The 26,446-nt window shown below is 30.1% G+C and overlaps 2 protein-coding genes and 1 long non-coding RNA gene across 3 annotated transcripts; 2 read left to right on the top strand and 1 right to left on the bottom strand.

Moving 5' to 3' along the window:
* Nucleotides 1-29: 29 nt before the first annotated feature.
* Nucleotides 30-6,464, top strand: LOC112689986 (E3 ubiquitin-protein ligase ZNF598-like). Its single transcript, XM_025563877.1, has 9 exons — nucleotides 30-126; nucleotides 387-475; nucleotides 551-759; nucleotides 2,905-3,150; nucleotides 3,243-3,454; nucleotides 3,683-3,795; nucleotides 3,886-4,036; nucleotides 4,117-5,641; nucleotides 6,217-6,464. Exons 3-9 carry the CDS (start codon nucleotides 553-555, stop codon nucleotides 6,346-6,348), a joined length of 2,586 nt encoding a protein of 861 aa, XP_025419662.1. The 5' UTR covers nucleotides 30-126; nucleotides 387-475; nucleotides 551-552; the 3' UTR covers nucleotides 6,349-6,464.
* A 1,415-nt stretch (nucleotides 6,465-7,879) lies between these two features.
* LOC112689989 (transmembrane protein 104 homolog) lies at nucleotides 7,880-12,068 on the bottom strand. The gene is made up of 11 exons (XM_025563879.1): nucleotides 11,322-12,068; nucleotides 11,136-11,257; nucleotides 10,948-11,053; nucleotides 10,746-10,869; nucleotides 10,315-10,379; nucleotides 10,126-10,256; nucleotides 9,963-10,050; nucleotides 9,669-9,762; nucleotides 9,126-9,541; nucleotides 8,473-8,586; nucleotides 7,880-8,275 (listed from the first exon to the last, which is right to left on the bottom strand). Exons 1-11 carry the CDS (start codon nucleotides 11,343-11,345, stop codon nucleotides 8,054-8,056), a joined length of 1,506 nt encoding a protein of 501 aa, XP_025419664.1. The 5' UTR covers nucleotides 11,346-12,068; the 3' UTR covers nucleotides 7,880-8,053.
* Nucleotides 12,069-21,465: 9,397 nt separating this feature from the next.
* On the top strand, nucleotides 21,466-22,527 carry LOC112689988. Its single transcript, XR_003149170.1, has 3 exons — nucleotides 21,466-21,583; nucleotides 21,640-22,033; nucleotides 22,144-22,527. It is a non-coding gene; the product is annotated as an uncharacterized LOC112689988 (long non-coding RNA).
* The last annotated feature ends 3,919 nt before the right edge of the window (nucleotides 22,528-26,446 follow it).

The following is a 26,446-nucleotide window of genomic DNA, read 5'->3' as shown; positions in this document are numbered from 1 at the left end:
GTTACCGCGATCATGGTAAAAACATGTGTCTGTGTTACCGCAACTACGACGGCACGCATGTGATACTAGACTTACCAACAGCATCGGGCCGACCGCCGTCGTCGTGAACTGTTTCTCTAGTTTTCCGTACGTTTTTCATTTTATTTCGTTTCACTGTTTTTTTTCCCTTTTTGTTTTTTTTTTGTTTTTCACCCCTCCTCGTCACAAATTTCGACCGTACAGTAATTTTCCCGGTGCCCGTTTTCAGTCCATCGCTCGAACGTTTTCGACGGGGCAGTATTTGCATTTGCACCCGTTTACTTTCACCACATCGGCCTCCGCGATAATAATAATACTACCTTCACGTCTTACCGGATTTCATTCGGGTCTATACGTTTTGTTCGCAGGCGCTCGAGAAACATTGTTATACTTTCTATCGACATTTATTTTGTGTATCAATATATACTTTTGGCTTTTGCGATCAGTGCCAATTCCTGTAAGTGTTGATGATGTAATTCGCCAATACAGGTGTGTTGTTGATAAGATCGTTACTCGATTCTATTTTGCGTAGAAATGGACCAAAGGGTGTCAACATCATCGTCGTCGTCATCGTACAGATCACGTCGTGCAGCTGGTACGAGTTGTGTGATATGTTTCAGACCGCAATCAATTTTCTCTATCGGACCTTGTGATCATCCTGTATGCTACGAATGTTCGACTACCATGCGAGTGCTCTGTGATCAAAAAGAATGTCCAATTTGTAGGCGTATTATGACTAAGGTCCTTTATCCACTCCGTTCTAAGTATTTACTCAAACATCTAACTTAATCTATGATAACAAATGCTATACTATTAGTACTGATCATATATCTTATATAATAGAGTAAGTTGTATTAGAAATCTTTATATCATTTCAATACAAATTTAATAACTACATACATCATATCGTATCTCAGATAAATTATGCTCGTTAAAACAGTATACAGTAAAGTTCTAGTGAAATAACGTAATAATAAACAGAGGACATCATTCAACTATTTATTAACAGTATGATTTTTGAATTATAGATTTAATTGTTTTAAGTTTTATGAAATTGTTTGAGTTATTTTGTGAAAGTAAACTCATACTTAAAATAAATGTATTTTTAATTTTGTGTACCGCCTATACATACAAGGGAAAACTTTTTATTCACAATTTAGTTGCCAGTCATGTGTATATATATTAAACTTCATTTTTTTTTTTTTTTAAATACAACTTTGACTTCAATTTTTGGTTCAATAATCCATACACATACATATATATATATTCTGAAACAAATAAAAATATAATTTTTAAGATTCTGAAAAATTATTTGAGTTATATTTGAGTTAATGTATATATGAACCATTAATATTGATATATAAAGTATAATTATATATTTATAAACTTGGGCAAAAAAAAATTTTTTTTTTAATTAAAATTTAGTTAGTACCTATAATAAAAGTATTTGCCAAATGTATTATAGATGTTAAGTTGATTTCAAATTATTTTCAGATATATCAATAGTTTTTGTGATAAAATTATTTATATATTTTAGTGAATAATATCAAATATTTAATTGTTTAAACATTTTTTTTAAAAAAACACCCACTTGTGGTCTTTATAATTTTTCACATGAAATTTCAAGTATTACCTTTTGTTTGAGCTATTGTTTACTTATCCTAAATTTGCACTACATTTAAAATTCTATTATTTTTCTTTCTAAAGATAAATTGAAATTTAGAGGTCAAAAACATTTCATTTAAATGCTTACTTATTTTTAATGCATTTTTGTGGTATTTTAATCATTACCATAAATATTTGTATTATAATACACATATATGTTTTGTACTTGATGCACTATTACATCGCCCTTCTTAGATATTTTTAACACAACAATTGTTGTCGTATTATTATACGTTCATGCCTGATTTTATTAAAACTGGATTGTTTTCTGTCTAATAATATTGTTCAGCAGTATTATACAGTTTCAATTTTAAAATATTCTTGTACAACATAAATTACACTTTTTTTCAATTATATTTATTTCAACATTCAAAACTAATTGTATTATTTTCAGCTAATTAATAAATATAATATATAATTAAATACATGTCTAATAAATGTAATTAACTGATTCTAAACATATTTTATTTAAAACGTAGTTAAATATGATTGGTATTTTATTTGTGTAAATGTTACTTGAAAATATTTATTTATATTCTAGAAAAGGCAATTTTTAATACACTAATTATTAAAGTTTTCTTTGCCTAATTTCAATTGCCATTTAAAGCAATCAATTGATTAATTTATGTATAATTATTGAGTATAAATATGCATTTATATATAACTAAATATAAATTAATATCGTTAGCAAATAAAAAATAGATATAGACAATATTTAAAAACAATTTTGATATAATTAATTTGAATCATAAGTCTGATTTGTGATTACTTAGAGAACTACTTGAAATAATATCTAACTTAAAATATTTTTTTTCTCTTTTTTGAAATATTAATATTATTAATTCTGAGTTATGTTAAAAAATTAATTTCCAAGTTTTCCTTGACTTTTATTTTGATCGCATGTACCTCACGATTTTTTGTTATTTATTTGCCTTTCCATGGTTAATCCTGAATCCATGCCATTTATTTTACATTAAAGAAATATATGGTGATCATTTTTTTAAATGTTGATTATCAGTAACAAATGGCAAAGTCAAAATATAATAATACTTTTTTAGCATTTATGCATTTATTTATATGATATAAATTAAATATAGTTTAGTATTAAAAACTTCAGCATTTAACTCTGGGTTTTTCCAAGATCAGGTTAAATCGTATAATTTATAGTTTACGGTAGTATGTTAATATTCCTAATTAATATTGTATTAATTATTATAATAGGTCATTTTTACCAGAGATGTGAACCTTTTTAAAAACTTGGAGGATTGTCAATACTCTCGTTACAACAAAAAGTATGGGATAGCCTTTGACAGCCTTTCTGTAGAGAACTCATTTGATCAGTTAATGCGTTGTACCTGTAAAAAATGTTATGATCGACCAGATTTTGCAGGATTTGAACAATTATCTACACATATGGAACGATACCATCGTTTATATGCTTGTCGTCTTTGTGTAGATCATTTAAAGGTAATTTTATTTAAACATTTTATAAATATTTGTTACGTATATTAACATTTTTTCAAATTAATATTAATTTATATTTACTTTAATATACTTAGATTTTTCCTAGTCAAAGACGCTGGTATAATTATGATGAGTTAGCTAGACATGAAGAATTTGGAGATCCTGAAAATACATCTCACCGAGGTCATCCAGCTTGTCATTTTTGTAATGTGCGTTATTTGGATAAAGATGAGCTTTATAAACATTTAAGAAAAGAACATTTTTATTGTCACTTTTGTGATGCTGATGGTATCCAAGACTATTATATGTATGTATTGATTATACTTTACTTATAATTTATGTTAGCAATATTAGGATAGTTAGTCTCAGACTGTAAAACATGTATAATGTTATTATAAGAGAGAGAGATAGTTTCTCTTTGCATACCTTTATTTTATGTTTTCTAATGCCATAAATAATTATTACTCGCTAGTTTTCTTAAATGTGTAAGTTACACTTATTTAGTTACTAATAACGTTTACATAATGTTATCCAGGACTTATGAATGGTTAAGAAAACATTATCATGATAAACATTACCTTTGCGAGGAAGGCAATTGTGTCAATGAACAGTTTACATCAGTTTTTCGTTCATCAATTGATTTGCAAGGTAAATTAATACTGTACTACCAACAGATAATAATTCTATAAAAAGAGATAATTAATTATTTTTTTTATTTTATCTTGTGAATAAAAAAAGCTCATAAAGCGCAAGCTCACAGTAGAGACATGGGAAAACAAGGTTACAAAGAAGCACGAACTTTAAGGCTTGAATTTAATTTACGACCTCGACATAATCCACTAGTCGAAGCTGGTAGACCTAATCAATACCAACCTCCACCTGACACTTCGTTAGTATTTTTGATTAGATTAAATTGTTTAATAAAAAATTTAATAACTATATTACACTTTACCTTAATTTGTTACATAGGTATAATTCTGCTCAAACAACCGACCGTACTATTAACGTTCGCAATACTTCAGATTTTCCTTCTTTGAACGGTCAACATACAACAGTCCTACCTTGTGCTCGTACTAGAAAACTGAACAATCCGGTTAATACACGAGATTTAAACTTGTTCCCTGCCCTTGGTCAAGAAACAGTACCTCCGCCTAAGCCCCAAAAACCAACTAATAACATTCGAATGGCTGCTGCAGCAGTACTAAAAAAACCAGCTGAGCTCTCTAGACCAGATAGAAATAGAGATGCAGCAACTGCAGGGCCTTCAGGTTCACGTCTGCCAAATCAAGCAAGAGACTTTCCATCTCTAGATGGCAATCAGCAGCCTAAGGTAAAAGAGGTTGCAATGGCATCCTCTGCAAGTTCTAGTGGCAGTTGGGTGTCGAAAGCGAAGACAGCAAATGAAAACCAAGAGGAAAAGAAAAAAGCCAAGAAAGAGACGGCAGCCATTAAAAAAAAGATAGCTGAAGCACCTAAAGTGCCAGGACCATCAGACTTTCCAAATTTGAATAAAAAGTTAGAACCAACTAAAAGCAACTTGGCCAAGTTGGGCAACAAAAAGAAGACTGACAACTCAAAGAAAATCACACCGGTAGAAGTCAACAATAATAACAATCAAAATGGGAAAAAAAATAGCTTACAACCTGTTGCAACAGAAAATAATAATGTCTCTAGAAAGGTAGTGGATAGTGTCAAGGCTGCAGCCACCGACAACCTAAAAGAAAATAATAAACCAAGATCAAAATCTGCTGTTGAAACTCGATGCAATGGCACCGGTGGTGGTGAATTGATGAGGACAACTAAGACCGCAACTAGTAAAACAGAAACAAATTGTAATAATAATACTAAAGCCATTAGTACTACTGAACCGAAAAAAGAGTCAAAGAAAAAAGAGAATGGTGGCCCCGGGCCTCTTCTAGAGAAACAGGATGAAAATAGGGCTGTTGCTACAGTGGTTGTGGCAGATGTAAATAATCCAAAAGATAAGAAAAAAAGGAAAAAGAATGAAAACAGAGAAACTTCAGTGACTTACGCGTCACAAAGGCCACAAGAAAGTCTCTCTAAACCATCAAGCACGCCAAAAGTTCCCCCTGGTTTTGAGAATAGCTTTCACCATCCAGTCAGAGCACCTCCTGGATTAACGACTGGAAGCGGAAGTAACAGCGAAGTAAACCGTTCACACACTCAGATCAAAGCCCCTCCAGGTTTATCATTATCTAGTAATAACAGCAAATCAGCTGAGTACTTACATCCAATTGGCTCGACTGTCCGGAACCAAGTGTTAATCAACAACTTGATGGTAGCACTTATACCAGCGCGTGATGAGCGTTTTGATACTTTTGAGAAGTTCAAAGAAATGTCTACATTATTTCGAAAAAACATCATCACCGCATACGACTTTTACTCTTACTGCGTAGAAGCACTACAACCGCACAGTTTTGAATCTGTTTTTCCAGAACTTTTGTTGTTATTGCCTGACATACAGAAGCAACAGGTGTGTTACATGTTACACTGTTAACTGTTTACAACTGCTTAACCCTATGATACCTAATCTGTGTATATTATCACCTTATCAAGTTGTTAGCATTACTATTTACTTGTGTATACTATGAAAGATATTTTTTTAAACTAATTTGATGATTGTATTATTTAATTTATTTTATAATTTGAACCCTTTCAAAACTTAAAATTTCAATAGCTTTAATAAAATAATAAGTAAAATATTTGTGAATGTATCTAGAATATAAATTATGTCCAAGGCTAAAATCCCGATGAATCATTTAAATTTCTCAATTAGATTAGTTCTTTACTTAAAATTCTACAATATAAGACCTTCAAGTAATTCTAAGAGTTCCAAACATGATTTGAGTGCTCCATAGTTTTAAATATGTAATACCATTATTTTGTGAAATGTGTAATATTATCAATAAATCTATGAAATTTTCAAAATCCAACGATGTATAATCAAAACTAATTTAAAATTTGGCTTTCAATATTAGATATATACATTTACAGTCTTAAAGGTCAAATTTATCTAATGATCGTTTTTTATTTTTGCTGTCCTTTTAGGAATTGCTGTACATTTACAATCGAAATAGCAGAGAAGAGATGAACGTTAAAGTTTGTAAACACTGTCGACAAGTATTGAAAGACATTGACATGGAACACCATTTGTCTGTTCACAATTCTGCACGCAGCTAAAACTTAACAGTGGATTACTGCCATTCATATTTATTTGCCTAAATGCTTAATTTTGGTTCTGTAATATACATGAGAAAATATTGAATTTTTAAATACATCCAGATTTTATTATATCATCAATTATTTATATTTTTCATTCTGCTGGTTGATGCAAAAAATATCAAAATGTTATGTATTTTTTTTTTTTTTTTTTCATTTACTTCAACTCAATTTAGAAAAATAGTAATAGCATTGGATTAAGAACACCAAGTTTTGGTGAACACCTTTAAAAATGATCGTAAAATTGTTGTTTGTCAATGCTCAACAAGTTGTTATTTTGTCATACATACCCATTTTGTATTACTGTTTAGGTATTACAAAGAAAATATTTATTAAGAACAAAGTCTCTGTTAACATTTTAAGTGAATCTTGTATCCCATATTTACATATATATATTTAATGCATATCTATTACTTATGAGTAGTTTAGGAATGTAATAGTTTTTCAATAGAATAATTAGAAAAAACTGCATTCTACTCTGTATACTTTACACATAATAAAATATGTGCTTATGTAAGTGATTGCTTTATTCAATGTACAATTTGTATTATATTGTTTTAGTTATTATTTAAGGGATGAATACTCTATTTGTTTTCAGTCGGTCAGACAATAATGTTATTTTAGATTAATAAATGATATTAACTGTGTATTTGAAAAATAAGTAAATTGTTTTTATAAAAATATGTATCTTTGATATATAAATCAGAGAAGCTGAACCATTATGGAATCATGCGACTCGCATCTTATCAAAAGATAACAATTTTAACTTATTGTAAAATAAATTTAATGTTAAAAATATTTATTTGAAAATGTAATCATTATATTATTAAAGCATAATTATATTTTTTATAAAATTGTATTACTATTGATATTCAATACATTACTTTTTTTCTCGTGTACAACAATACGCATCTTTATACAAATAAAATAATTCATGTTTTGGTGCTTTACCTAGAAAGATAATCACATCAAAATGAAAAAGGACATATCTACATTTTACAGGTTAGAGATTGAAATAATATTAATAAATTTCAATTCAACAAAACATATTTTATTACCTTAGATAGTCTTGTACAATGTAATTATACATATATAATAAAATTTTAGTGATAAAACCAAAAATAGAACTCTGATAACACACAAAAAAAAAAAGTATCGATGTATATTGGGACTTTTGTGATTATCTAATAAAAATAATTAATTAAATTACAACTTTAAGAATTTTTTTTTTTTTGTTTACATAGTGATGCAATGGTTAATAAAATTTACTTCTATATAAAAATATATATATATATATATATATTAAAAAAATTAATTGAAAAACATTTGACATTAAATCTTCAACAGTAACATATATATTATATATAATATACAAAATATTCTTAACATTTCGTAAATAATTATTAATTATATTATAGTCTTTATGTCTCTTTAATAAGATTTTAACTAACTAATTAAATAGTTTTTTTTTTATTAATAAGAAAAACCAATAGACAAACGGAACCCATTATAATATGCTTATTAAAATATATGGTTATAGCATGTTAAAATGTACATGCATAACAGATTTGGAGTCTTTTAATCAACAAATGGATAATATAATATCAAATACTTATGTAAAATACATCAACAGGCTAAAAATCCACGGATTATTTGTGCTCAAACATTACTGGAATGCTTTACTTATTAGGTAATTGGTCAAGATCCCCACACATATGACGGACCATATCAGTATACCGGGCGCCCAATATTTGGATTTAAACGGCGAGCAATGGTCATTTTTTATCGCAGCCACTTGTTGTGGAATCTCGGCACGGGCGGCTATGATCAACAGTGCGGGTGTTACATACTGAATGCCTGTACCCGCAAAAACAGCAACAAATGACACCTACAATAAAGGTAAAACTGTTGAATACCACAATATGTATGATAACTAATAAAATAATGATAAAAAAAAATTTTGAATTGAATTAATTCAATAATATAAATTAAAGTATTTTAAAACTTGTTCAACTTTGGGAAATAGTGTTTAAAATTTAAGGGTTTATTATGCTTTAAAATTGTAATTTTAACAAATATTCTTACTAAATCTTCAAGGCCCGATACAAATGCAGCTAGAAGTACAGGTGTAATCAATGAAAACAATGGTATAACTATTCGTCTCCATATCCAATGCGAGTCATTTGATAGAAACATCACCTAAAGTAAAAGTATACAATGTTTCGATTATACATGATTGTATAGTATAGGATTGATAGGGAAATTGTTACAAAATAGATATGTTATACTTAACATATTTAACGAAAAAAAAAAAAAATTATTCATATTTTTTTTTTAATATTTTTTAGTCTCTCAAGTTTTAATTAAAAAATGTTTACAAATTTAAAATTGTAATGCAAATTGATTTATTATATTTTCTGTACAATATCAACCAACATAAATTATTAAAATTTTCAAATTATTTTTTTTTTTTGTCAGATATATTATATACATAATATAAGATTAGAATTATATAAGATATCTTCAGAAATGTGAAGACATTTCAATCCCATCTTCAAAATTAATGTTTATAGTTTAGTTTTACTGTAATAACTATACACAAATGTATGATAAAATGCGTATGTTCATATTATTAAATTGATAAATTGTAATATAACCTTTGACCAACTCATGTAGTAACTTAATAATATAATTACAATTAACAATGATAAAAATTAAACCATTATGTTTATATTTACTTGAATATTATTCCGTAATGTAATTGTAATAACTGGAAAGCTAATACTGATTGTAAGTACAGGAAAAAGAACCAATATTGAATCAATCAATCTGTAAAATAAGCCAGTGTCTTGTGATGGTGTGAAGTTGATTGTGTACAATTCATCAACTTTTGGGAAAGCAAATACACCGGTCATACACAAAAACATATATAGTATATATACAAATAGAAAGTTAGCTGCCACCTTCAGCAATATTTTTGTTTTCTTTTTTATTGGTGAAATCACTGATGGAATTGAATGGTGACACATAAATGCATAAATAGAAGCACCTATTAACTGTGGTACAGCATTAAAGTTAACTGCTGGTGTGTTTCCATGTTCTTGGGTTGGTGAAATGAGTCGCATGGTAGCTAAAATCACCATTGTAATAATAGCTGAAAATAATAATAATTAGTGACAACGCTAAAAACAATTACAAACATTTATCGATAATAATAAAAAAAAAGTATAGATAAAACGATATCTATAAATAAATATATTATAAATATGAAATAACCTTACCAATTACACGCATTGAAAAACCCACAATTTGTAAATATTTAGTCTTTTGAGCATTGAAAAATGTAAATGGTGCTATTATTATGATATACAGCATCTATTTATAAAGTAAATACTATTAATAGGTCTCATTAGTAGAAAAATTTGCATATTTTCTAGTATATTTTATATAGATTTTTTTTTTTTTTATACTGAACATTTTTAAACTTATTTGTGTATTCTACTAACTTTTAAGAATAAGCTTATTATAAACCAATAGTTCAATGGTTAGTAATTAATTATACAATCTATACATACTAAATAGCCTAAATAAATTTCATGTCTGGTAAATGAAGTATTTTCCCAGCACAAATCCCAATTATTCGCAGTAGTAACATTTTGATTACTAAAAAGTATAATACATACAATTTTTTAGAAATTATTCAATTAATTAAATAGTACAAAATGGAAAAATAATTACCAAGTAAAGTCTACAAGTGATTGTCCAATAGCTTTATAGTAAATAGATAAATCACCAAACAAATAACCGCTGATGGAAAAAAAAAACATTATTCTTGCTAATGGAGGCAATAAAACATTTACCATTTCACCCTGAAAAAAATTATTGAATTAAAAATTATTCGTCCAAATAAACAATAATAAACATTACCATTTCAATCCTGTTATCCAGTGAGAGTAGTTTAACCGATTCAGGAGGAAAATCCATTAAGGAACCTAAAATAAAACAAAGTATATACATTTGGTGCAATAAAAAAAAAAAAATACATTCATAACATGTTAACAACATACAATTAAAAAATTGTTATTTGAACAGTGGTGAAATAATATTTTAAATAGAACAAATGCCAACAAAAATCATAATGTATACCTATAACATTTTTAATGGGAAATAATGTTTGCTTTCTTTAACTTTGATATTGGTAGGTAACTCGTAATTAATATGACAATTTAATAGAATTAATGAGGTAACTCAAATTATCTTATTTTTATTGTTATCAATAAAAAAAAAATTGATTTAATAAAGTATTATTAATACTACAGTATATGATAATTGTTAACATTATAGTTTTAATTAGTTACTAGATGTAGGCAATGCCGGATTGTCAAAAATAGGTGCTTCGTCACCACTATTAAAACTGTCAGTACTAGCATCTGAAATTCTATCATAGTTTATCGAAGATACTTGTGGCATCATGTCATTACACTAAAATCAAAATACAATTATATAAATTATACAAGTAAACAAGGAGTAGTATAATTCAAAATGATATTTTTTGGGTACCGATTTCAATGCTCTGGTAACACTTTTCATCCTTTCTAACTTACGGAGCTGAATAATAGAATTTGTAATCGTTATTGCTTCTATTACGAATGTGAATGTTACATAACTGAAAAATATATCGATAAGTAATGAATGTATATTACACATGTAATTATATTAACAGACAATATATTTAACAAACATCTTACCTCAGAAAAGCCATGGTAGCAATAAATATACTGCTCAGAAACCATCCAGACTGTTGAACAACCGCAGGCAATGTTAGAGCACCAGGTCCAATGATCAGGTTGAAAACAAAGATCAAGCCAATCTGAAAAGCGTAAACAAATCGCATAACATACATCTCAACGGTGTAGGAATCACTTGTCACTTACTGGCGTAGAGTACTGGGAACTCATGGTTGAGCAATTGTTGAACACGGGTTCGCTACAAACACTGTATACGGTGCATATGCGAGTGGCGTCACATATATTGATTTGTGTCAGGGCAGAGCAATAGTATTACTAATTTGTTCAGGGGCAACTGGATCCTCCAACACGTTTAACGGGCGGCAAAGATTTGAAACCGCGTTTATTCCGCAACGGACTGAATCGGAGTACAGGCTCTTTGGTCGGCCGTGACATGAGAGAAAACGATTCCGATTCGATCGGTCCCGAACGGAATTCCACGTGGTCCGTCGCTGCCGCTGTTGACGCGGACACAATGGACGAGATATCGTTATCCACCCAAAAACGGACGGCAACGGGAACAATGCGTTCGCCTTTGTTCGGCGCGAACCTGCGAAACTGCGGTCGCCGCCCACGACCGTGAATTACTCAGTTGTGTGCGCGCACGTCACGCATAGTCGCGAAGCCGAACGGTGCGCACGAGATAACCGACGCGGTCGCGGGACGTAGAAAAACAAGCAAAACGTGTCTCGTGCGGCGTCGATGAATCATCGGAAATTAATGGTAAATTACGGTGATGGGAAAAAAAGAACACGGGACGGAGGGGAAAAAAAAAAAAAAAAAAAACAAAAATGATTAAGATGCCGCCGCAGTCGAATCCGCGATTTTACCGGACGCACGGCGCGTATTGTAGAACGAACGTCGTACGCAACAGCTGCAGAGATAAGGATTACAACTCGGGTTGTACCGTGTTTACTGCGTCGCAGTAGTACCGCGGTCCGCCGGCGCCCGGGTTCACGGTCCTGCGACGACGACCGGACACCCGCGGCTAGTTCCATACTCCGCACGCGCATGCGCGCATCAAATGCTACATATATCATCAATTATCATTACGGGTGATAAGCGTAGGCGCAACTAGGAGAGCGCGAGAGGGGGTTTCTAACGCCACCGAGTTCAAATTTAGCGGTCCATTATTGTTTTCATCCACATTTATATCATCCATAGTAACTACGGTGAAATACCATTGGACTTCATTTTCAGCGATTTCAGCACCCCCATTATTTGGGTTCTAGTTGCGCCCCATGGTGATCAGCACTTATCCGAAACTGTTGTGTACATTAATTATTTAATATAATCATTATTAACGCCTAAGGATATGCCAGTAGACGTTTCTTTTATCAATTGTTCCGTCATCGATTCTACACCGTTTCTACTTTTTGCATATGGTTTGTTCGTATTGCTTGCACCGCCTAAACATACTGTTATACACAGAGCATTTATCCTTTTCATCATCGTCATGATTTGATTCGTGAATTTCATGAATTCGTGAGTTCAGAATTTTGCGGGGCCTCGTACAGCGACATGGTGAACTTGTTGATTCACGCCGAGGCGTAATCATTTATGTCTTCGAACTCCCACCGACCGCGAAAAAAATTGATTACCTTTATTTTTAAGAAAATATATTTGTTTTATCTAAACAATGCTTTTTTGATGATCTTCAAAGTTGCGTAATTATCTACTCAAAGTCAATTTTAAAATGCCTTTCACCGCTTAAAAACGTTGAACTTTCCAAATACAGACACCCTCTACCCTTTGTGCCTCGAATAAAGTCCTATGTCATGCCACTGGACTACGGTTAATGTTTCGCATATTTTATTCACCACGATTAGGTAAGTATTGTCTAATAACCAAGGCCTGGAACTTTATGCGCTATAAAGTACTAAAATATACGCATACATATGCGTTAAAAAACATCATAATATGCGCATACATATGCGTTAAAAACATCATAATTTGTAGTCGACATTTAGAAAATATGCAATATATTCATTAAAAAAAAATTTTTTCATTAGTTGCACTGCAGAATATTCTTTCCCTTCTCATTTTGCCTGCCCTAAGTAATATTATGAAGTTGTACGTCGGTATAGATACCTATATTTTGTAATAAATATTGTTATTATTTTGTACTTTTAATGACGCATGCACAAATCACCTAATTTTTGTAATTTTTATTTTAAACAAAACTATTTATTCGTTTAGAGTTGTTATTTATACCACATAGATTTATAGTAAACTTTAACTGGCCATACTGCTTAAGGATAAATGTGTAAGTTATCCAAAAATGTTTTTTTTTTTTTATATATATTTTTTCAAATATAAAAGTTATTATTATGGCATGAATTTCAATACAAAGTTCATCTTTTTTGTCTGATATTAGACAATACTTTTCAAGTACATAATATGTTTAAAGTAACATATTATTAACAATTCATGGGGTAAACTTTTTTTTTTGTTGCATTTTTCAATGTTTTTTCATATATTTCAGCGCAATAATATTACATTTATACGAGTATAATTATACTGTTTTCTATAAGTAGCTAGTGTTTAACGCATGGTGAAGAGGGGGTCGAGTAGTATGTGTGTGAACGGCAGGTGGTTTGTTGGTTGGGAGGAGTTTTTAAAGGGAGGAAGTAGTTTTCGATATGTTTGTCCGTGATAAAAATTTCGTTTTAATGAGTAAGTTAGAATAGGTTTTTCTATGATAAGTTACATTTTAAGGGAAAGATTATGGTGTTTGTTATGTTTATCTGTAATGAGAGTTGCATTTCAAGGGGCAAAGTATGGGTTTTTGATAAGTGTAGTGTATTATGAGTTGCTTGGGAAGAGTTTTTAAGGGGTAGTAAGGGCAGAATCCTCTATTTACTTCTACTTACATGTTTGGAGAATTTTGCTCATTCTAGAATTTTTGGTTATATTGCATTATGGCAATTATTTATTTCAAAGGTTTGCAAAGTCAACGGCAATTTCAGTGCTGAATGCGTTGTTTGACCACCATTCAAAAGTGTTGCCACATTGCAGATGATTCAATTGCAAGTGCAATTTTATTCCATGATCGAATGGTTGCCAAAATGATTGAAATGAGAAATGTTTTGCCTGTACTTCAGGGCGCATCTAAGAAGTACAAACTCTTTGATTAGTAATTGCTTGATTATTGTGTCATATGCAATGCGTTGTTTTGGAAAAATAATTTCGGAAGTTTCAACAAGTTTATCCAATTCATCGATATCGATAGTGTGTTTCATTTTGTAAATCTCGATCACAAGCGATTTTTACAGATCCATTCGGTGCACACATTCCCAACTGTACCAACCTTATTTTAACACACTGTTCACAGACTTATACAATGTATTATGGTGTGTATTTAAATATAAAATTAAAAGAGCAAATTATGTTTTCCAGGTTCAACGACTGATTATACAAACATTTATTTGGAATACATTGTAAATTACAACATATAGGTTCTATATTTGTATGGTCAAATTGTCTTTATTCAATACGTCTTATTGTTGTACAGTCTAGATTAATGATCAGGCATGGAGCGAAACTCCTAGACATCGGTAAACAAGTGCTTTGTATTTATTACAGAAAAATATTAAACTTGTTATTAATGTGTATGTATTAATTATATATTAATCACATAGGTAGTCGGTCAAATATAAAACAATGAAAATAGAGATGAATAGAAAAAAAACATAATGGCTTAAAATAAAATTAATCACAAATTAAATTAATTTCCCTTTTAAATTTAAATAACTCATATTCTAATTAATCATATCAAGCCTCAAATTTAATTCATTCTCAATTTTATCTTTCTTTTCGAAACTAAATAATTTTTTTATTTTTATTTTAATCACACTTCTTGCGGGAATCATAGACCCCATTTAATTTTTTTTTAGGATTTTATAGTTTTATGTTTAATAATAATAAAAACGATAAAAATTTTACTTGCATATAAATATCTTTCAATTTTTAATAAAATTATTAAAATAAAATAATAATAATATTTATTTTTTATAATAAATATTTTAAATCGAATTCTTTTTTCACAGTAAAACTGGATTGATTAATATCATAAGAAAAAAATATATTTACTCTAAAAGTATTTATTTTTTTTGATTTTAAAAGAACTTAATATTAATGCTACTGTAATATTACTGTTAACGTTACTGTACACTACATTTACAAAAACAACAATTTTTATGTTTATAACTTAATAATTTACGGCATAGAAAAAGTCCGATTCTCTTCTTTGCTTACTATTTTATAATTTTGTGTTTTGATAACACATATAGAGTAAAAAGCACAGTGATTGCCTAATAATCGAGTGTGCTATCCCTAATATCGGAGTCACCTTAATTATTTTTAGGACCTGGAACAAATTAATTCGGGGTCTCTTAATCATTATAATAATATACGAGTATGATAGAAAAATACACTTCAAGTTTGCAAAATTTTGATAAGTATAGTTTTCAAAATATCGACCTATCAAGGTTATTTTAATGTATCGATAAAACGAATTACATTTTTAATAACTTGGATGTTGGATAATTTTATCAAGCATTTTACAATACGTTATTTAATTTGACAAACTACAGTAGAGATTTAGCTTAAATAATATTATGCTATAGTTTCAAGTTTCCGCAGATTAATGAAATGTAGTCCTTAAGTGTACGGTATATCAATATAAAATAAAGTTTACCCTTCTCCCCCCAAAAAAAAAAAATTACTCAAGTTACACCCATTAGTACAAGTGGGCAATTATTGCACTGTACACAATCATATAATTTTTAATGATGTTAAACACGTAATGTGTGTTATTTTTATTAATGCATTATCTCGCTCGCGATGACAATAACCATAATTATAATTTTCCGGCAAAAATACTAACGTTTGCTGGTTGACTAGCAAAGTCAAATGAGCCGTTGAAAAAAAATTTCTATTCTCAATGGGTGTATTATCGCGGGAACGACTGTGACAGAATGATATTTACCGCAATGCGACGACAACAATTTATACTAGACAAAACTGCACGAAATCCGCCTCACCGTTTTTCGCGACGAATCAGACACTTTGCACAGTTCATCGAATAAGGTACTCATTAACTATATCAACGTAAATATTCCAAATTTTCTTCGGAAATATTGTTCACGTGATGTATAAGGAATATAACTAGATGTAAACGTTTCAACAGCACGCGATTACGATCAGCATTCAAATCGCCGACACTTTCATGATTAATGGACGACGTTTACTTGAAAAAATAACAATCGTTTCCGGCACCACTCCTTGTTTTTTTTTTTATCTTATAATGATAATATAACGCAAAGGGCTTCTTTCTTAAACATGCTAGTGCATTTAAAAGTCATCTCGATATTCATTACAATATTAAATATTTGCTGAACGCTTCAGAAAAATTAAATCCTACTGCTATTCATGTCTCTTTTGCACGTCTTCCGAACCGAGTATGTATATCAAATTACGCACGCATACGCACACGAACGATAGAAAAATGTAACAATCAATTATAGTTCATTGCAGTGGAATATGCACAACGACTGCAGTGAATATTCTAGAAATATACCTATTCGCCATATTCGGTTCCGAGGAGAGAGTCAGTTAAGAAAATTAAATAATAGCAGACATTAAGACATCAGAACTTCGATTTGTAATTTCCGCGTGGTTGAAAGTTTTGTGGTGAAGAAGACGGTGAGATCTATTTTATTGTGCGAGCCGACTGGGTAGGTACGCGTGTAGCTTATCAATAATGATTGTGATTAATAATTATTCACGCATGATATGCGAACTGAAATCGGAATTACGGAAATATCCCCGTTTGTTTGCTAGAATTTGTAATGATTTTTTAAACGCAACACTGCTGTAGTAAATCGATCACAAACGTAGATCCTATAAACATAGATCATACCGACAATGATTTTACTTTCTAACGTATCCCCTCATACACTATAGACATGCGTGTAGAATTTTATATTTTTGATGTCAAGTTAGTTATAAGCATTAGTAATCGTCAATCTACGCATATATATTTATATACCTACTACGATCACATTTAAAATCATCAATTGCATCTCTAACATAAAAACTGTTGCAGTCCATATCCAAATTAAACTACATAATAGTTTATTTTTCATATTCAGCTTTTGCTTTTCATAAATGTTTTTGTTTTCGAAACATTTTTATATTTTATACAATTAGGAAATCTTAAATACTCGATAAAAACGGCAAGAATTGAGAATGCAGACAACAGAGACCGATGGAGGGATTTAGTAGAAGCAGCAAAAAATCGTAATGGCCTGTAGAAGCCAAAATTAAAATAATTGTATACTTTTATACTTTCAACCACAATTACTGAAATAGAGTAATCTTTTACATAATTTGTTAAGTACAAATCAAAAATGTAACTAGTCATGTTAATTTTTTATACGTAAGTAAAGCTTAAACAAGTAGATTATAGTACCCATATTTTTTTTATATTACCTGCTATTCTTCTCTCTCAATGTAGATTTTTAAAGAAGCTGTTGATAGGCACTTATAAAAAATTAATTATTTGTTAGACTTTGATTTATCAATAATTTCAGAAAATATTTTGCTTCAGAATATAAAATTAAAATTAGAAAGGTATAAAAATATTTTTAAAATCATCTCGAGTAATAATAATTAAATTGTTAAAAATATAGCTCTCACAATAAATTAATTGATCAGAGTAATAAGAATTAAAAAATTGTCTGTATAATATGTAATACACCAATGTATATATTATACAGTTATAATTTATAGTGATATTCTGTTTATGGTATATTCTAATATAATGTAATCAGTACTGTGATCTATAATAAATTATTTTATGTTTATTTCATTGCGGCAGATACTATATAATAATACTATATATAAATCAAAATATATTATATAAATCTTAAAAAAAAATTATAGATGATAAAGAAACCTTCGGTATATTATCATATTATAATTACATAAAAATCGAATTTAATGTAAAAACATGTTTTTAATCTAAATTTAAGTTACAAGTTGATTTAGAGAAATTCTGAGTAAAACAAGTTTGGTTTTTGTTTTTACATATTAAATGTTCATCAAAAATGCACTTATGTGTATTTGTACGTATATTTTGAATTTATCATTGCAAGAAATCCAATACTAAAATTTAAAATAATATCTGATATATTCTTACTAACATTTTATCCTTGACAAAATTTTAATTTTTATTACTCACTCGAGCTATATTTTATAAGTGTAATGTACCATCGATAAACACATGCATACATCATCGCAGGCTACTAATTGGGCTAAGTGAGTTAAATAATTAAATTATAATAAAAATGTAAAATTATTTTTGATTAAAAAAAAATATCCGATAAAATGTAATACGAATGAGCGTAAAATAAATTATTTTGATGCATCGATTCATAAACATGTATACGTATAGAAAAACTTAGAATGTTTAAGGCATTTTTGTTGACACATATAGCATGCCAAGTTGTTGCAAGAGACGTGATGTTACCTAAATAAAAAATATGTAGGTATATGGTCACCATACGTATAAAATAGGTAATTGGTATCGCAGTGTTTACAAACACCACTGACCGCAGTTAATTACCCATTTATGGATTATACACAGTACAACAGTGTTTTTAGACTTGTGTAGGTAGGCGGTAAAGTAGTAATATTATAGTTTATTTACTTACGTGTTCTGATGACTTGCAAAGTGTGTATTCAAGTGACACAATTTCAAGTTATTCTAGAGTTTAGATAAGACAATTCAAAGCCGTTAAAACCGTTTAAAATGGTCATCTTTCTCACTTGTCGTTGCGGACTCGTATATACATAATAGGATTAATAAACATTTAGTCGGGAAAAAAAATATTTAAAATTGCTACAATATTTAAATATCGGCCACAATGGTTTTCCCTGGGGGGGGGGCTTAGTCATTTTGGCTGGAACCCGATCGAGCACGATTGATCTTTTTCGTTACCCGATTGAGCACGGTTGTAATCAAACAATAGGAACAAAAAAAAAAAATCCAAAAACCACAGGATTGAGCACGAAAATGGTCGTTGCCGCTTTGTACTGTAGAATATTTCAATAATTCACCATTTTTTCTAATCCCAATAAACCTAAACTTGTAAGTTCTGACATCAGCTAACTCTTTGCCTCTCTCGGATAAAAATTTCATTATTTTCCATTTAAATTTTCAAAATACACGTTATTCAGAAATACAACAAGAGCATATGAGACAACAGAACAGACTGGCTATTATTTACAGCGTAGGTACATTCAATAACAGTCCAATTGTTGTAGATAAAATTCTGGTTTCCTATCTATCAAAATTATTTTAAACTTCCGTGGTACCCATCAACCGATAGCGAAATTTTTTTTGACTAATAGTTGGTTTCCTATTAGTAATCTACATACAATACAATACATACTAGTAAAAATCTGACAACGTTGTACACAATTTTTTTTTTTTTTTACCGTGCTCAGTTGGGTCGTCAAAAAGATCGGCCGATAACGACCGTACTCAATTGGGTATCATAGGTCGTTTTTATTCTAAAAATATTGATGTTAGGCTTTCATTTTTAATGAAGTTTTCTTATGGTGTGGAGGCCAAACATCGGTCACATCCTAAATTTTCAAAACATGTTGGGCCTTGACCCGACTTCGTTATAGTGTTTCGCGCTACCAATTTATAAAACACTATTGGTATGCTATGAAGGCAAACAAACTTATTTCATCCTGATCCATAGGGTGCCAATGCCAGACGCGTTCCCGGGGTTCGGTAAATTACCAGATGAAACAAAACAGGTAAACAATCACACGATAAAATGGAACGAAAAAAAGAACAAAAGTTTACCAGAATGTAACTGACACGAAAAAAAAAATACGAATATGAAATTTCCTATGCAGCAATCAAATTAAATGCATATTACTTTCTGAACTATATAACCAAATAAACAAACAGTTAATGTATTATTGTTATTTAAATATATAAATAAATAGTTCATATACAGAAATAAATGCTTGGCCTGGAGTATTATTATATGTGTAATTTATGACTGGTTTCGAATTAAAAATTCATCATCAGGTACACAAAGTCAATAAAATCACTACTGAATATAAAAAAATAAAGGAAGGAATACAACGAGAAAAAATTGGTTGTTTTACATAATTAATTTTAACAGGAGAGATTGTTTAAAATTATATACTTCTATAAATGATTTCACAACATATGATTTTATATTAAGTGTTTAAATATTCAATACATTTTATACGCGCGTGTGACATTGAACCCGGAGGCGACCGTTTGGCAAGAGAAACAACACGCGTGCGAATAACGAATAGAAATACAAATCTATCGTGTTCCACGGGGTCGTCGTTTCGGTTTTATTCCTTATGATTGTATTAAAATATTATAATGTGCATCGATAAATAATTAATTCATTATAGGATATGCTTGTTATTCTCGTCGTGGCGTGAACAACGCGACGCGGCTAAAATGTAATAATAATAAAAAAATTAAAAATTAACTTTTGAAATATAAAAACATATGTATGTAAATTTTAAACCAATTTTTTGCATCAATCATAATGTATAATAACTTAGAAGTTTAAGCACATTTTCAGCAATAATAATAATAATAATAATAATAATAATAATAATAAATATTAATAAAATGTAAAAAAAAAAAAAATTATAATAACTGATGCCTTTACATTTATTTAAATTGTTTACACTTTTCCACTGTTTTTTAAAGCATTTATTTCAGTACGCATAACATGTAGCTTCATCTCTAAATTTTGCAGCCTTTGGTAACTTTTGCAAGTAGACTTAAACAAAACTACCATAAATAGTAATAATACCTTCTATTAATTAAATGACGCAAACATTTTTCCTGTTTTTGTAAATTATTTTTTTGAATTGAAGACACCACTTGATCAGTATTTTCTTCATTAGTTAATAAAAATTGAACGATCCAAATAAATGCAAACGAATAATGATTAAATTATTTATTGCTTTAAAATCAGTTATTTTAAATATGGAATTCTCATAGTTTTCATGTGCGCTTAATTGAGAGATTTTGATAGCAGCGATGGTGCCGAACGGACCGCTAAGCTGATGAAAATAATAATAATAATAATAAAACAAGACGCAGTTGTAAAACGGGACGATAATCACCGCCGGTCATTGAGCGTGAAATAAAAATAAGTATAAAATATAAATACACACACACACACACACACACCGGAACATATAATGTACATTAAATATTAATATATTTATATATATACTATTGTTGTAGGTCGGCCGGCGTGGCACCTGCGTTGAATTTGTCGCGGATTTAAAGTGAAATGCTACTGAATCCGCGTTTCTCCCCGCGCGTACGTATTATTTTTATATACATTAATAATAATAATAATAATAATAATAATCGTAGTGGTGTGTTTTCGTTGTTATTGTTATCGTCGTGTCAATGGGAAACGACAGCGAAACAAACGCGTCATACGAATCCGGGGACACAATAGGGTCGACGGCGGAGGAACGTAGTCGTCTCTATGTACGCGCGTGTATATTGACACGGACGAGAGGGAGAAACGCGAAACGCAAACGAAGTGAAAGAGCATAAAATACGATTTATATACGCGCAAACGACTTAAATGCCGAGCACGTCTTCTTCAACGTTCCTCTCGTCGTCGCGCGCGCGCGCATCGAGCGACTGCGCTGTCGCGGCGCTATATAGCCCAACAGTGAAAACCTCTGCCGTCCGGCACCTGAACGGAATATCAGTGTCAAACCGCCGAAGACGAACGAACAACAACAACAATAAAAATGTACGGAAAGAATAAAAAAAAAAATAAAAAAAATAATATTTATACATAGATAATTCGTAACGATTTTTTTTTTTTTTTGCGCTCGGCGGTCGACGTGTTCTCGTGTACAGGCGCGCAGCGGTAATTGGCTGCGTTTTGAAAATCGCGACGACAAGCGGATACGACGCCCGCGCGATGCACCTGTGCGCCGACGGCCCGTCGAGAAACCCGATTGAATAACGACGACCCAATTCGACCGAAACAATAATGTCGCGTGCGATATACGTCGCTCGCACGAATGCATTATGTTTTCGGCCACCGCATCCGTTTTCACGTGGCATGGAATTCGTTCTGTCCGCTGCGCCACGAGTCGTACGAACCCAAGGGTCGGACCGGATGGGTTCACGTGGTGCACGCGCTCCGCAAATGTTCCGACCGTAAACGACTTTTCGGTGGCGTTCGAACGTTTTATTTTAATAGTATTTGAAAAAAAAAAAAAAAAAAAAAAAAAAAAACCACTATAAGTTCCTAACCGTTTGCAATCGTCTGCTATTGAGCATGGAATTTACCGGTAATGTTTTGATGTAAAAAAAAAAAAAAAATCCTCCACAACGCAATACGTATTATGTTGTCTGGCAAATTAATTTGTATTGGCCCATTGCAAGTGCGATACACGAATCCAGCAAAACGAGGCACCGGATCAAAAAAAAAAAAAAAAAATGTTCACTCTTATCCTGTATACAGTGCTGTAAAACCCGAGTGTGCACGGTGTACATTACACACTGGCTTCGGGCTGCCATGACTGGCATGAAAATATCAATGTATAATTTACTTTAATGAAACCAACGTTATTTATTGACCTCATCAGTTCCCCTTGCTTTGCATCCTTCCGGGTTATTTTCTCATGTTCGAATCGTATAAATATTATAAAAAAAAAAATAATAATAAGAAAATAATGTATACTAGGCAGTTGTTTTGAAAATAAATATAATATTTATTTAATTTATTTAATTTTGTATAACATGGTTTTAATGATTGTATATTATAATGAATTAGTAGTTTTCACCCAATAACATACCCAAATTGTTATGTGTAATAATATAGGTATTGGTTAACTATGTTAAATATTTTAATACCCTTTTGGTATGACAGTTTAGTGTAAATTATTTATTTCAATAATAAACAATCATTCTACTTTTAAATTTAAAAAATTTCTCTCCTTCCAAAAATAAAATTTTTTTAGTTGCTATTGAAAAATGTATGATAATAAGGAGCCTCAAGTATTTATAGTTATGACACTGCTTGTATATATACATACCGTAAGAAATAATCGCGATTCTATATTAGTCAGGTTACTAGTGTTCAGACTACACTAAAATACTAACATAGCTGTCAAACAAAATATCTTTCATTTCTTTATGTTGTATAGACATGATAGTATTGGTCTCCATTCCATCTCAGTCGCAACAATGTTATCTTTTTCTTAATCACATCCAGACATCCTTGTGTTTTGTTATCTTTACAAAGTTTTTACGAATACAATTTTAACTGCACAGTTATCACATCGCAAACTAGGCACTTTTTTAAAGGGATTTTTTGTATTTTCATCTCCTAGTGTGATTACACAAGCATTCATACGATTCAACCGTACCGCTCTAAGATACTTAATTTATAAACTTTCTTCCGATAAAATGCATTGAATTTTTGACATTATATTTATTACCTGAATTTAACGGACGGAGGGTACATCCCGTTTAACTTGAGGCGTCGAGTGGTTTATTTTCGTGAACGTGGGCGTGTATTCGATTTCAATAACCGATTAAAAAAAAAAAAAAAAAAACGCGCCGAGTGATAAATGTTTTTCGATAGACACATATCACGACATCATATATTGATTTAATCAATGTGGTTAAAACTCTCAAATAGTATGTATTTTACTGTGCAGCAAGTATACTATCCTCGTAATATCGATTTCAGATTATTGTAATTTACAGAGGAAGATCGCGGTCAAGTTCATACGTGAGTATATCAATTATTACTATTATTATTAGGAATCGCAACAACAACACGCGTTAAGTAGCCAATATAAGTTGCCTCTGGCTGCGTTTAACTCCTGGAAATTCAAGCGCACGAAAATAGTTTTTCTCGACAAGTTACACCTTACACGCACGCTGCAGTATCTAATATCAGTTGTTGTGTAGTGTGACCGGCCATTGACGATTATTATATTATATACGATAATAATATAGCTGTATTGACTCGACGAGACCGACTGGTCTTAAGATTTTTCACGTTGTTTGACCCGTAGTGTTCTTTTTTTTTTCATTCTTGCACAGGGAACACCGCGGTATCCGTAAAATGTGGGCTATATTCATAATTACCATGGTTGTTTCAAACGCATATTCATTTATTGGTGTAAATATATAAATATATTAACATGCTACGATCGGGGTAATGAGAAGCAATAAAAACCGGTAGTGTTAGAGTACATTTCTCGTTAATTATAAAATTGAAAATATTAATAAATATAATCTCGTACAGTGGAGCGTCAATTATTCACTACAACATTTTTTGTGCACGAATTTATTTTTAGTTTAATTTAAGAATTTAGTTTTTTTTATCATGTACGTATTATGAAATGGTATGAACAACAACTAGGGTACAACCGAACTTTTATTATTAAAAAGAATAATGGATTTGACCTCGAAAAAAAGAAGTTCATTGGATATTTATGGATAGTTCATTTGGTATAATAGACATGAAGTCTTCAACAAAACATACAGAAACTTCTTGTGGGATTAGAGATATAAGTTTAAAAGTACTTAACTATCTATCTTCGATCAGACAAAGACTAAATTTTTTGATACCATGATTGTGTAAGATGAAATCTGCAGCCGACTACAAGATTACTGGATTATACTTAAGAAACAGCTTTGTGTATTAATTTCTCAAAATCAATTGTTATTGTAATAGGATTTAAATTTAATTCTTTACATTTCAGAATTATATAACTCATTGTATAATCATGAATTATGTATTTATTGATCGATTTGCTAGCGAGGGGACAAAACACTTTTAGTATATAATGTCTAATTGTAAACATTTGAGTGGAGTGTTTGGTACAATAAGATTTATTTTACTTAGTAAAAGTTCCATCAACATAAATTCCACCTGAATTACATAAAAAATTTAAATTTTCTGAACAGGAAAAACACATTACTTTTTTCTATCATTACCAAGTAAAAAAATTGTCATCGAAAGAGGTTTTAATTTTTGATCAATCAATAGCTGAATATACTCCGTCAATATTTGTTGGTTTATTCGGCAACAAAGTTTTACGAGCCGCAAAAGTTAAACATAAAATAATAACGATTACGCTGTGTATTGTAACGCCATAGCATTATTTTATATAATTTAGTTTGATTTTTACTTAGTTGATTTTGTTTACTATAATAGAGTTAAGTTTGAAAAATTGATTATTCTTTTATATTAAATAAGTTCATTCCGATAGATGTTTCAAAGTTAATATAATAACAATTTACTCAGTGATCCACACGCCGAGAGAATGCAAGTCACAGATCAAAATATTTGTACCGTAATATTACAGCAGTAACGACTCACCACTAGCAACTAGTATCATTCATAGTTTTATTTTTAAAATGTTAGTCTACAGATAAATGACTATTGAAAAATATATTTAGAGGAAAATGGACAGTGAAGGAAAGTGATATTTATTTGTGAAGCAAAAAGAAATTTTAATTTTTTTTTTTTTTTAGAAAAATAGACAACCGAAGAAAATGGTATGGTATCTCATTTTTGGAGGAAAATGGTCCCGCCCTTATCTACGAGTACATTCAAATATACAATGAATTAAATTTTAAAGTTGTTTACATATTTTGTTGACAAGTATATTTGTTAGGGTTGTGTTTTATTGTAAATTGGAGACATAAAACATAAAATTTCTGTATAAAAATATTTAAAAACATTTGTATACTATAATATAAAAATTCAGTAGTAAGACTAACACAATTCTAAAATTGAAATCAACTCAAATAGGTTAATTAGTTGGAAATTGGAATGTTTAAAATTAAGTTAATTATGTATTCTAATCTGGGAGATAAATGAAAAATTACAAGTTAATTGATAAAGATTTCTTATACATTAATGGGAATTTTACGTGTATGCAGAAAATCCTAAAGAAATTATTATATTTAATAGGTTTTTTTTTTTTTTTTAAATAAACGAACAATTTTTTTATGTCAAGTTAAAAATTAAATATTGATTTTTAGACATGCATTATTTAGCTAGGGCTCTATCAAAATATAATATCTTGCTTAACATCTACTTCTAATAATGCACCCAATTAAACTCAACATTAACTAAATTAAACATTAGTTAAATAACAATAGGATTCAAGATTTTTTTTTGTACTTG

The sequence above is a fragment of the Sipha flava genome, unplaced genomic scaffold (genome assembly GCF_003268045.1).
Source record: "Sipha flava isolate LNK unplaced genomic scaffold, YSA_version1 48927_pilon_pilon, whole genome shotgun sequence".
Lineage (NCBI taxonomy): Eukaryota > Metazoa > Arthropoda > Insecta > Hemiptera > Aphididae > Sipha > Sipha flava.
The sequence above is the reverse complement of the archived record's forward strand: the minus strand, read 5'-3'. Positions and strand labels throughout refer to the sequence as shown.

Bases quoted from the DNA above. Each gene is read 5' to 3' on its own strand.
- LOC112689986 (XM_025563877.1), top strand. From the start codon at position 553: ATGGACCAAAGGGTGTCAACATCATCGTCGTCGTCATCGTACAGATCA. The intron at 760-2,904 runs GTCCTTTATCCA...TTATTATAATAG, and splicing joins GTAGGCGTATTATGACTAAG to GTCATTTTTACCAGAGATGT. The intron at 3,455-3,682 runs GTATGTATTGAT...AATGTTATCCAG, and splicing joins GGTATCCAAGACTATTATAT to GACTTATGAATGGTTAAGAA.
- LOC112689989 (XM_025563879.1), bottom strand. From the start codon at position 11,345: ATGAGTTCCCAGTACTCTACGCCA. The intron at 11,258-11,321 runs GTAAGTGACAAG...TACGCTTTTCAG, and splicing joins GTTCCCAGTACTCTACGCCA to ATTGGCTTGATCTTTGTTTT. The intron at 9,542-9,668 runs GTAAGGTTATTT...TATTATTTTCAG, and splicing joins TTTTTCAATGCGTGTAATTG to CTATTATTACAATGGTGATT.